The sequence below is a fragment of the Cebus imitator genome, unplaced genomic scaffold (genome assembly GCF_001604975.1).
Source record: "Cebus imitator isolate Cc_AM_T3 unplaced genomic scaffold, Cebus_imitator-1.0 Scaffold841, whole genome shotgun sequence".
NCBI lineage: Eukaryota > Metazoa > Chordata > Mammalia > Primates > Cebidae > Cebus > Cebus imitator.
The window spans coordinates 239,744-251,773 of record NW_016108156.1 but is presented as its reverse complement, the minus strand read 5'-3'; the positions used below and the strand labels follow the sequence as shown (position 1 = coordinate 251,773).

At 44.0% G+C, this 12,030-nt stretch overlaps 2 protein-coding genes across 9 annotated transcripts in view; one reads left to right on the top strand and one right to left on the bottom strand.

Annotated features, from left to right (window-relative positions):
- Positions 1-7,854, top strand: part of RPAIN (RPA interacting protein) — a 12,575-nt gene extending 4,721 nt beyond the window's left edge. The window contains exons 4-7 of one of the 8 annotated variants that reach the window (XM_017520477.2): positions 1,480-1,591; positions 1,738-1,801; positions 3,312-3,452; positions 7,702-7,854. In XM_017520477.2, the coding sequence (XP_017375966.2) occupies positions 1,480-1,591; positions 1,738-1,801; positions 3,312-3,452; positions 7,702-7,731 (347 nt within the window). In that variant the 3' untranslated portion in view covers positions 7,732-7,854. Of the gene's footprint in view, positions 1-1,479; positions 1,592-1,680; positions 1,802-3,311; positions 3,453-7,701 lie in introns of all 8 variants that reach the window. The other 7 variants (XM_017520476.2, XR_001822318.2, XM_037735563.1 and 4 more) reach the window with 7 other exon arrangements.
- A 32-nt stretch (positions 7,855-7,886) lies between these two features.
- The window catches only part of LOC108297772 (complement C1q binding protein), a 7,039-nt gene continuing 2,895 nt past the window's right edge, over positions 7,887-12,030 (bottom strand). Inside the window, exons 3-6 of the mRNA XM_017520481.2 lie at positions 10,676-10,769; positions 8,836-8,931; positions 8,457-8,579; positions 7,887-8,328 (exon numbers count right to left, since the gene is read on the bottom strand). Coding sequence (XP_017375970.1) covers positions 8,179-8,328; positions 8,457-8,579; positions 8,836-8,931; positions 10,676-10,769 — 463 coding nt within the window. The 3' untranslated portion in view covers positions 7,887-8,178. The remainder of the gene's footprint in view (positions 8,329-8,456; positions 8,580-8,835; positions 8,932-10,675; positions 10,770-12,030) is intronic.

Sequence of the window (12,030 nt, the reverse complement as noted above, 5' to 3'; positions counted from 1 at the left end):
ACTTAGTGCATTGCCTGACACACAGAGAGCTTTCAATAATCAACAGCTATTATGGTGAGGCAAGAGCACATACTGTTGAGTCATACCTCTAAGATTCACTTGGCTTTACCACTTTAATTTGTGTGAGACTGAGCAAAGCACTTAATTTCCCTGTGCCTCAGTTTCTTCACTTTTGAAATAAGGACAATAATAGTGAAGAATATGTACATATGTAACATATGTAAGGGACTTAAAATAGCATTTGACACATAAGTGCCATGCAAGTGTTAGTTGTTATGACTGCTGCTGTTGATTCCAGTTAGACTATAAATTCTTTAACTTATCATCTTTTTAAATTGATTTTCCCTTTCCCCCACCTACAAAATCTATCTGAGTGGTGAAACATAAGACTCACCAAATGTTTATTTGGGGGCATATTTAACTGATAAATCTGAAGTGACAAGGATTTACTGTGTTGTGCTTACTCAGCCATAAGGAACATTCTAAAGCAGAGGTTGACAGACCTTTTAAGAGCCAGATAGCAAATATTTTACTTTACAGACCATGTGGTGGTCTCTGGCACAACTTCTCAACTCTTCGGTTCTAGTGGAAAAGCAGTTATAGTCACTACATAAACAAATAAGCGTGGCTGTAGTTTTTTGACCCCTTCCCTAATATCTAGACTGTCAGCTCAACAAGGACAGGACAGTCTTTTTCATCTTTGTGCCTCCTGTGACTAGCACATACTAGGTACTGTTGAATGTTTGCTGAGTGAATGAGCACAGAGATTCTGAACTACACAGATTTCAAGTATGTGGACATACTTAGAAAACAGATCACTTTTGATTCAGCAGGGTTGTCCTGGCATCAGAAATCAGTTCTTTCTCTTTTTTTTTTTTAAAGACATAGTCTTGCTCTGTTGCCCAGGTGGGAGTACTATAGCGCAATCTCCACTCAGTGCAACCACCACCTCCCGAGTTAAGCATTTCTCCTGCCTCAGACTCCCGAGTAGCTGGGATTACAGGTGTGCACCACCACGCCCAGCTAATTTTTTGTATTTTTTAGTAGAGATGAGGTTTCACCATGTTGGCCAGGCTGGTTTGGAACTCCTGACCTCAAGTGATTTGCCTGCCTTGGCCTCCCAAAGTGCTAGGATTACAGACGTGAGCTACTGCGCCTGGCCAGCCGTCAGTTCTCTTTGTCAGCTTTCTTTAGATGCCTGTAGGACCCTGATATTCCATATGCTCCTATGGCCTCTGGAGATGTGTGTGAAAATTGTCTTCTTGTGTCTTAGCCTACTTCTTGTGCTCGCAAAAAGGGACAGAGAGGAGGGAGAGGGATTCAACAATCCAGGCTGAGAGCAGTAAAAACTAGTACTGGTATTGTGGTTTTGCCCAAATATTTCCCTTGTGTGATGGAAGCCTTTGGAAGTGAAGCTTAGAATTAAATACAGGGCAACCTGAAGCATGGTGAAGCACTCCAATTGCCTTTGCCTTGCAGAGCAGTCCATCATCAGCGAATATGAGAAGAGCTTGCAGTTTGATGAAAAGTGTCTCAGTGTCATGCTGGCTGAGTGGGAGGCAAACCCACTCATCTGTCCTGTATGTACAAAGTAAGAGTTAAAACCTTTTCAGCATTATTCATTCCCATTCCCCACTCTTAAGTGAGTGGCATTTTCCCCCACATTTGTTGCCTGAAAAGGTTTGAAGATCCAGGTCTGGTGGCCATGATGCTCTGGGATCCTAATTCTGCTTCTAGGTACAACCTGAGAATCACAGGCGGTGTGGTCGTGTGTCAGTGTGGCCTGTCCATCCCATCTCATGTGAGTGTTCCACAGATTTTGTGACCCTTCTTCCCACATATATCACTTTCTTGAAGATCCTCCAGGGCTGGCTTGGAGCCCATTGTGTTTATTTCTTCCCAATTTTATGTTCAGTGGTGTCACATTGACAGCTTCAAATCAGCCATGGTGAGAATATATACGGCATGAAAATTGGCAAACAGTACACATCAGGTCTTTTAGGGCCCTGGAGAGCCACCACTGCTTAAGTTTTTTATGGAGACCTCAGCTTGGAATTGGAAATGCCTGTATCTGACGTTCCATAAAAATTTTCTATATATGAAGCCATACCCAATTCAGGATTTAAGTTTCAGTAATCTTAAAATACAGAAGGAGTCCTTTTATCTGGCATGTGTGGACTGAAGTGCAAATTTGCCAGTTAATTGAGCAGTTGGTTAAAGAGGCAAATTATAAAAATAAAATGTTTTATGGAAAGTTTCAAACACATAAATTTATTTGACAGCCTTTGAGTGTGGCTCTGCTGGTTGGAGAGCTGAGTCACGGGTTTTATTTTTATTTTATTTGAGACAGAGTCTCACTCTGTTGCCCTGGCTGGAGTGCAGTGGTGTAATCTTGGCTCACTGCAACCTCTGCCTCCTGAGTTAAAGCAAATATTCCTGTCTCAGCCTCCTGAGTAGCTGGGATTACAGGTGTATGCCACCACACCCGGCTAATTTTTGTATTTTTTTTTTTCTTTGTTTCTTAATTTTTGCATTTTTAATAGAGATGGAATTTCACCAATACAAACTCCTGACTCCGTTAATCCACCCACCTTGGCCTCCCAAAGTGCTGGGATTACAGGTGTGAGCCACTAAGCCTGGCTGAGTCACCTTTTTTACATAACCAACTCCTATAATATATAGTCTGGAGTTTCCAGTTTTAATTCCATAAAGTGGATCAAGCAGCTGAGTATAGAACTTTGGAATTTTTCCTCCCCATCATTTACCTAATTCTATAGCTCTTTTTCTTTTTTATAAAGCAGCTCATCTTTCAGAGTGTTTTTATAAGAATAAGTGGAAAGAATAACTTTCCACTTATTCTTACAAAAATAAAACTTCATTATTCCCCTGTATCATTGATTTACTTAATAAGTAATGTTATTGAGTTACAGTAGCAAGTTCAAGTAACCCAAGCAGATCTGGGAGCAAATACTAATAGTTATTGGTAAGGATGCACTCAGCTAGTAAGGGCAGAGGCAGAGGGAGGCTGGAAAGTAGTCTGCATCTCTGATTGTTCTTCCTGCCATGTGTGGCTGTCAGTGTGTTTTACAGCAGGAGTAGAGGGCATTGGTTCATTTGGAGAGGCAGTTAAATGGAGATTGGTTAGGAGATCTTCTTGGTACAGTCATGGACCCAAGAGTATCTATCCTTAAGCCTCCAAAGAATCAAGCCATCAGTGAGCCACAGTTACATTGGTTGGCATAAGGAGTGAGGATTTTCAATCTGTTGGCTATCAAGTCACTAAGATGAGGTTGAACTTTTTTATTTTGTAGTCTTCTGACTTGACAGAGCAGAAGCTTCGTGCCTGTTTAGAGGGTAGTATAAATGAGCACAGTGCACATTGTCCCCACACACCTGAATTTTCAGTCACTGGAGGAACAGAAGAAAAGTCCAGTCTTCTCATGAGCTGTCTGGTAAGCCTCTCATGGGACCCAGACTGTGGTGGGGTCTGTGGTTGGTTTTATTTCCATCTCGATAGAAGTAATGGCCTAGAAACAGGTAAATGTTTAATGCAGTTTATTCTCTAAGGAGTTTACTTGCATAGAAAAGTGAAGGTAACAAGTCATTTCAACTCAAAGGCCAATCATTCTCTGAAACGAGAAGGGAAGATGCAGCGTAGGATCATGACAAGAGGATTGGTCTGGGAGTTAGGACGCCCAGCTCCACACCTGCTCTTGTTAGATCAGCAGTGGTCATTTTGGATTCAGCTGGTAATTTCATAGTCAGAAGACCTAGATAGGCCATACTGGCACCACTTTTGCCAAAGGAAACAGGGCAGAAAGCATAGCAGGGAAGCATTAGGTTTGGCTGTCAGCAGAGTTTTCACAGAGGTCCAAGGGCTAGTCACTAGCCTGAGTGACAGCTGAGGTGTGAGGGACAGAAAGACAAGTGGGTATAGGAACCACCTGTCTTAGAAGTCTTAAGCATGCTATAGGAACCAGTATCTCTTATAATCATGTAACATATATGTATATGTATATGTATGTGTGTATATATATCCACACAAACACACATAAAATCAATAGGATATATATTATTATTATTGCTTTTTGGTCCCAGGGGAATTCAGGGATTAGGAGCATACTGTACTTTAGGAAGTTTATAGCCATGGCCTTCTACTGGGTATTTAGAATTCCTTCATGGCCCTTTCATTCCAAATGCAATTAACTTATAGGGGTCATTTTTATTATAAGCAGCACTGCCTAGTAACACAGCCATTTCACCTTTATCAAGTTTCTTCCATAGGTATTTAATTCTACTCATTCATTAAAAAAAAATTAACTGAGGACTTATTAAAATTCAGAAATACACATCTCTCACAGAGCTCAAGTCTTGGGTTGGTAATAAGAGAACAGAATAAACAGGCAGTATTCCTGGAGAGCTGTAGAGGGAGGGCTTTTGGGAGTTCAGAGGAGGGTAATGTCACTTACAGTGATACCTTCCTGGAGGAGGCATTTAACTTGCCCTTAAAACATGGAATCGATCTGGACAGACACGGAGATCTGGCGAGTTGTAGGGTTAGAGCTTAAGTGGAAGATCCCTACATGAAGAACAAGGCAGAGAAGCAGGAAACTGGAGTGTATACAAAGAGCATCTTGTTCTGCTTAGCTGGAGCATTAGGTTCATGAGGGAGAGGGTAGTTCCTGTTAGGAATAGGAAACAGATTCAGAGGAGTGAAGTAATTTGGCTGGAATTTTACTACTAAGTGATAGAGCTAGTATTAGATCCCTGATCTTTCTGGTTCCAGTGTCCCTGCTGTTTCCTGCTCCAGGCTCAGGCCTTGGTGGAAGGATGCTGTTTTCCATCAGCTTGTATGGAAAGAAACATAGTAGATGAAAGTTCAAATGAAACCCCTTACTACTTCCTGTGGACTACAGGCATGTGTTCCCCTCTGTCCCAGCTACCCAGCGCTGGTTGCAGACGTTCGAATATGCAGGTGCTTTCAGGCTTCTGTGCTGTTTGTTCTGTCTGAATGCCTTTGACTCCTCCCCCTCCATTTAAGGATCATTTGCACAGATATTTATTGAGCACTACAATAGGCCATGTACTTCATTCAGCCTGATTCCTCACATGGAATTGGCCAGTCTTGGCCAGGCATGGTGGCTTGTCTATAATCCCAGCACTTTGGGAGGCCAAGGCGGGCAGATTCCTTGAGGTGAGGAGTTCAAGACCAGCCTGGCCAACATGGTGAAACCCCATCTCTACTAAAAATACAAAAATTAGCCGGGCGTGGCGGTGGGTGCCTGTAATCCCAGATACTTGGGAGGCTCAGGCAGGAGAATTGCTTGAACCTGGAAGGTGGAGGTTGCAGTGAGCTGAGATCACACCACTGCACTCCAGCCTGGGTGACAGAGTGAGACTGTGTCTCAAAAACAGAACTGATGGCCAGGTGCGGTGGCTCATGCCTGTAATCCCTGCACTTTGAGAGGCCGAGGTGGGTGGATCATCTGAGGTCAGGAGTTTGAGACCAGCCTGGCCAACACGATGAAACCCCATCTTTACTATAAAAAATTAGCCAGGCATGGTGGTACACGCCTGTAATCCCAGCTACTTGGGAGGCTGAGGCAGGAGAATCGCTTGAACCTGGAAAGCAGATAAAGTGGAGGCTGCGGTGAGTGGATATCTCACCATTGTACTCTAGTCTGGGCAGCAAGAGCAACATCCCCCCCCCTTTTTTTTTTTTTTTTTTTTTTAAAAAAAAAAAAAAAGGCCAGTTCAGGAGTCCATTCCTTTGGAGTCTGTTACCATTCTCAGTAAACCTAACGAGGGCTGGCAGAGGGGAATTGGCTGTTCTCTCCTTGGGCTTCCTCTGTACCTTATGCCGTGTCACCTATAACAGTGTTGCAGTTACTGCTCCTCTTTGTCGATATGGACAAAGATACGGACCTTTGAGGGCAAGGTCCGTATCTTTATTTTTACTCCCTGTGCTCGGCATATATTAATAAATAGGTGCTTAATATGCTTGTACAAATGAGTTAAGGTGGAGGGAGGAGAGCTGAAGAGGCACAAGTAGATGGTTTTGGCTTCTGCCTTCTTGGTAAGGTGAACAAGTGAGTCATCCACACAGATTATAATGATGTCTGGAGCTCTTTAAGTATGAAAGTCCAAATGCTGGGGGGTATGAAAAGGGCAATTAGAGTAAGCGGAAGACTGCCTAATTGCTGAGTGTACAGCTTCAGCTCAGCATATACTTGTTATGGACCCCAGTTATCCACTCACCTAACTGTCAGTGCTGTGGCTCAGAGCAGCAGTAAAGCCAAGTGGGTAGTGAGGTTTGGGAGGTGAGTGCTATGCAACAGTCCTGGAGATCGTAGTTGGCAGTGTGAGCTCTGGGGTGGAAAGGGAGACCATTGTTGGTTAAGTCGGGGGAGGTGGGGGATCACAGCAAACACGAGAAGCACAGCCAGGTGCTGCGGCTCATGCCTGTAATCCCAGCACTTAGGAAGGCTGAGGTGGGTGGATCACTTGAGGCCAGGAATTCAAGACCCGTCTGGGCAACATGATGAAACCCCATCTCTACTAAAAATACAAAAATTAGCCAGGCATGGTGGCTCATACCTGTACTCCCAGCAACTCATGAGGGTGAAGTGGGAGGATGGCTTGAGCTCAGGTGGCAGAGGTTGCAGTGAACTGAGATGATGGTATTGCGCTCCAGCCCGGGTGACAGGGAGACTTTGGCTAAAAAATAAAAAAACAAGAAACAGGAGGGTAAGACAAAATTGTATTCTGTAGGTTCTGAGTTCAACATTTGGAAAGCTCTAGTTCCAGTGTGCCACTCAACCTTTGATTTTCACTTCTTAAGGGGGAATCAAGGACCATTGGGTTAGAATTCAGTGAGGTCAGGGTGTAGGGTAGCTCAGCATAAATGTTGAGGACGTGCTGGAAGATAGATGAGGTGGGTTGCATAAGATGGTGACATATTATAGGAATATTTCAGATGTGAAGGTGCTCAGGTGGTCATGGGGATGGAATATGCTAAACCACCCATTAGCAAGGCTATAGTGCCTTTTAGAGAAAACCAAATATATTACCTGTGGAAGTGGTAAGAAACAAGGGTAACCCATTTATGCCTAGTGTTCCATTATTGAACACTAAACCTGTGGGAGTTATTGATGCCCTACTGCTCAAGGTCATCCCCAAGTTCTGATTTTTCACACAAAAAATTTGCATAAATGGGTTAAGGACAAACTGGATTCCTTAGCATATTGGTGGGCTGAGCCATCGAGGAATTGGGAGCCAGTTTTACACTCAGGTGCTTACTGTTATTACAAATCAAGGGGAAGACAGTTTTCTGCCTGTACTAATCATGCATGGTTTGTACCTCCCCTATGATACATACCTGAATCTTGTGTAGATTAGGAGTCTCATCTTCCTGCCGGGCTTTAAAGGCCCCAGGCTATCAAGAGTTTGAATAGTCTTTCTGGTCACTGGTTTCCTGAGGGTAAGGATGTTTGATTAGTTCATCTACGGGATTTAATCTTAGCTTGAAGACTATATTGATGCTGAAGGTTTCCAAGGCAGTTGTTTGTTTGAAGGTTGCAGGGCAGAGGCCCAGCAAAGCAAGAGGGGCAGTCGTCAGTGGCCTTCTTGACAAACGACACTAGTGATAACTGTCATGCCTAAAATACAATTTAAGCTAATTATTTTCCTGTTTAAACCTAGGCTTGTGATACTTGGGCTGTGATCCTCTAGAGCCAGCTTGGAGTCACATCATTCTACCCAGCTGAAGACAACTCATTTCCTCTGAGGAGCCTTGTACATATAAATCTTTTAACTTATTTTGTATTGAAACTTCTCAGCAATACCGAATGAAAAGAAGAGACACCTTTTTCAGCATCTGCTCTTGGTTTTTTGTGATGCAGGTTGAAAGGGGAGGAACAGAAAAGACAAACTGCCTTGGAGGAGATAAACCAATTTTATTGTCTATTATTATGTTATACAAAAATCTACAAATAATAGATTTGTACAGAAAAAAAGGTAATAAATGAGAGCATAAAACATATATAATTTAAATTTGGTATTTTTTTCCCCATGATATTAGGATGATAATCATTTCAAAGCATGTGTCTAGCTTCAGACTTGGATTTGTTCAATGGCCAAAGCCTGCCGTAAAACTATGGCTTTCAGTGTCTGTCTGCTCTACTTGCTCTTGACAAAACTTTTGAGGTCTTCAAGAAAAGTAATGTACTCCTGGTGCTCCAGGGCTGTGCTGAGTTCCACCAACTCATCTGCAAAAGTGTTGTCCACCCCTCGGTCCGCAAGGAAATCCATTAGGTGGTCATATAAGGCCTGCAAAGAACAACATTTACTAGTTAAAAAAAAAATCTCTAATTTCCATTAAAATTCTTCTTTCTCTCCTTGAACTAGGACCCTCCCTTGCAAGGTCCAAAAGGTTCCCCCATTTATCAAGCACTCACCCAGTCCAGGGAATCTGTGTTGAGTGTATAATTGGTATCCTTCCATTCAGAATCGCCAGTGGACTGAAAGCTAACTTCCCTGATAGAGAAGATGTCACTCTCAGCCTCATCCTCTTGTCCAACCTGAGAAGAAACAGTATCTGGGGAAACTGAAGGGTTTTCCAGGGCAAGCCAGACTCATGCAAAGAAAGGGGGTCACTGACAGCATATCACTCATTAGGTTTTAACCCTCTTCCCTCACTCCATACCTCTCCCTCCCCTGGCTTTGCTGGTCTAAGCTAGAAAATCTTTAAATGTCTGCTAAATGGGACAGGAAGTTCCCAAGAGACACGCTGTGTTCCCCAGGAGTACCATGGGGCTAGCACTCCACCCTGCATACCTCATCTTCTGGATAATGACAGTCCAGCACAAGGGCCTTCTTGCCATCATTCTTTATAACTTCAACCACGAAATTGGGGGTTGACGTCAATTCAGGCTGGGAAAGGAAACAAGAAGTCAGTATATGCTATTGCTGGAAGGAGATGGATGCCTGGATCAGGGATCTCAGATAGTTCAGAGTGTCTGATGGCCATCACTGTTAGGATACAATGTAGCCATTTTAATAGTCTTATGTCATACTGTTCCCAAATGAAGAGCTTTATCTCTTCATAGCTCAGGCTTATGATCCCAACACTTTGGAAGGTTGAGGAGGGTGGTTCACCTGAGGTCAGTAGTTCAAGACCAGTCTGGCCAACATGCTGAAATCCCATCTCTACTAAAAATACAAAAATTAGCCAGGCGTAGTGGTAGGTGCCTGTAATCTCAGCTACTCAGGAGGCTGAGGCAGGAGAATCGTTGGAGCCTGGGAGGCAGAGGTTGCAGTGAGCCACGATCTTGCCATTACACTCCAGCCCAGGCTGATGACAGTGAGACTCCGTCTCCACAAGAAAAAATAAATAAAAGGATACCAGCCTCAGCCATGTGCCAATTAACTGAGTTTCTATCAGTCCCTTAACATTCCAAGCCTTTTTCTCTACCCATATACTGCAGAGCTTTCCTAAAGTTTCAAGATCTCTTTCTAGCTTGACTGTTCCAAGACTCTTCATAAGGGACCAGGGTCAAAGGCTGGGGAACCTGGTTAAATGGTCAAACTTATGGCTGAATAACAGCAGCAACTTTTCCTGATGGTGAGCTCTGGGAGCAGACTGGGTCCAATGTCAGAGAAATGATAGTTGGGGTGGCTGGGAAAGAAGCATACCAGAGAGCTATGCTGACCACACCAGGTCATGAAACAACACTGTATCGATGGCTGCTTTGGCAGAAGCTCTAGGGACTCTGTGGCCCTCATACTGGCTGGCTACTAGGCTGAGCACAGCACTTCTGAAAATGTTGGAAGAGGCTGGGCATGGTGGCTCACGCCTGTAATCCCAGCACTCTGGGAGGCCCAGGTGGGCCCAACACTTGAGGTCAGGAGTTCGAGGCCAGCCTGGCAAACATGGTGAAACCCCATCTCTACTAAAAATACAAATATTAGCTGGTTGTGGTGGTGCATGCCTGTAATCCCAGGTACTCGGGAGGCTGAGGCTGGGGAATCACTTGAACCTGGGAGGCGGAAGTTGCAGTGAGCAGAGATTGCATCAGTGTACTCTGGGCAACGGAGTGAGATTCTGTCTCAAAAAAAAAAAAAAAAAAAAAATCTCCCTATCATGGGAGAGGTTGAGACCATTTCATATCCTTTCCATTAAGAGAACACTGTCCTCACTTCACCTACTTGATTGTAAAATAAATAAATAAATAAATAAAAAGAGAATACTGGCCAAACTACTAAGCCTGAGCTCGCAGACAGCAACATATTGAGTCCCTGGGAAAAGAAAGAAAAGGGAGCCACAGTGCTGCTAAAGCTGGTCAGAAACCACTGATTCCTCCTGCCTCAGTCTCCTGCATAGCTGGAACCACAGTCATGTCGCCACCATGCCCAGCTATTTTTTTTTTTTTTTTTTAATGTTCGTAGAGGCAGGGTCTTGCCATGTTCCTCAGGCTGGTCTCAAACTCCTGGCCTCAAGGGATCTTTCCAGCTTGGCCTCCCAAAGTGCTGGGATTATAGGTGGGAGCCATGGGCCTGGACTTAGAGGATTTTTTTTTTTTTTTTTTTAGATGAACAAAGAAAAATGCTCCTCCTCTCAGCCCCAGGGACAGCCTGTCAGAACTTAGGTAAAAGCTGATTACAGTGTTAAGCTTACCTCCTGTTCTTCAACCTTCTGCCCTTTCGAGGGTTCCTCCCCCCCATCAAATGTTGGTGGGATGCTGTTGTTAATGTTGAAAGTGACAGTGATTCTAAAAGGGCAAGAGACAACAGACAAGGCAGAGTTTTAACTGAGTAGGTTAACACATAAACATGGAGGTCTGCTACAGTTAAAAAGGCCTATTGAAACAGTCTCTATCCTGGCTGGCTGAGTTTCATGCAGAACTTCAAAAAGGTTAGGTGCCTACCTCCAATCCCCAGTGACTTAGCAGGCTGGAAGTGTGCCTACCATGTGACAGCTGCTGGAAGCCAAAGCTGGCCTCAGTTTATCTCAGCCAAACAAGTCATGCATGCGTTACTCCCAACAGGCCAGTATCCCAGGGCTCACTGCCGTGTGTTGACTGGGCATCTCATGTCCATAGTCAGCAGACACTGCTCACCCTGGTCTTTCCAGGGAACGCTTGGTAAAAGTAAGGACCTGAGAAGCTGGTGAGATGGAACAGAAGCCCCTTTAAGAACCTTCCCCATCAGAAAATCTGCCCTGCAAGGAAAGGAAAGAGCAATGGAGGGTGAGAGCACCCTGGCCCCAGGAGGGGGATGCCTCACAAAGAACAAGGGCTGTAGTAAAGTCATTCTTCAGAGTACTTATGGGAAGTTATATCATCACAAAGCAGGCCAGAAAAACCAACTAATGACAATTTTAAGGTGCAAGAATCCACACATGACAAATCATGTTCCAAAGTTTGAGTCAAAATTCCTGAGATTTAGAACATGATAGACCTGCTGGACTACGCAACTTGGGCAGGGACCATTCAAGAGTACATTAAGTGCTGCCCCCTCGACTTGTGCTAACTAGCTGCTGTGCCATGAAGTTACTTTCCCATAGTAACAGTGGCAGTCCCAAGTCGACAAAAATCTATTTAATTCCAACTATGCTGACCAAGCTGAGCTCCTGGGCACAGAAATGCAATGATGTTCGTCAGAGTGTTATTTTTAATGCCCCCAAATAGCTGTGAAAAGCTTGTGCAAATGGTCTTTAAATGAGATTACAGAAGACACAACTGACCTGTGTATGGGAAAAAACACACTATGCAATAGGCAAAAAGAATCAGGACCTTACTTCACACCATACTCAAAATGGATCGGAGACCTAAACTAAGCTAAAACTAGAAAATGCTTTGAAAAAAATAAGGCATCAATCTTCACAACCTTGGGTTAGGTAGTGGTTTCTTGGATGTGACACTAAAAAGCACAAGTTGGCCGGGTGCGGTGGCTCACGCCTGTAATCCCAGCACTTTGGGAGGCCGAGGCGGGTGGATCACGAGGTCAAGAGATTGAGACCATCCTGGTCAA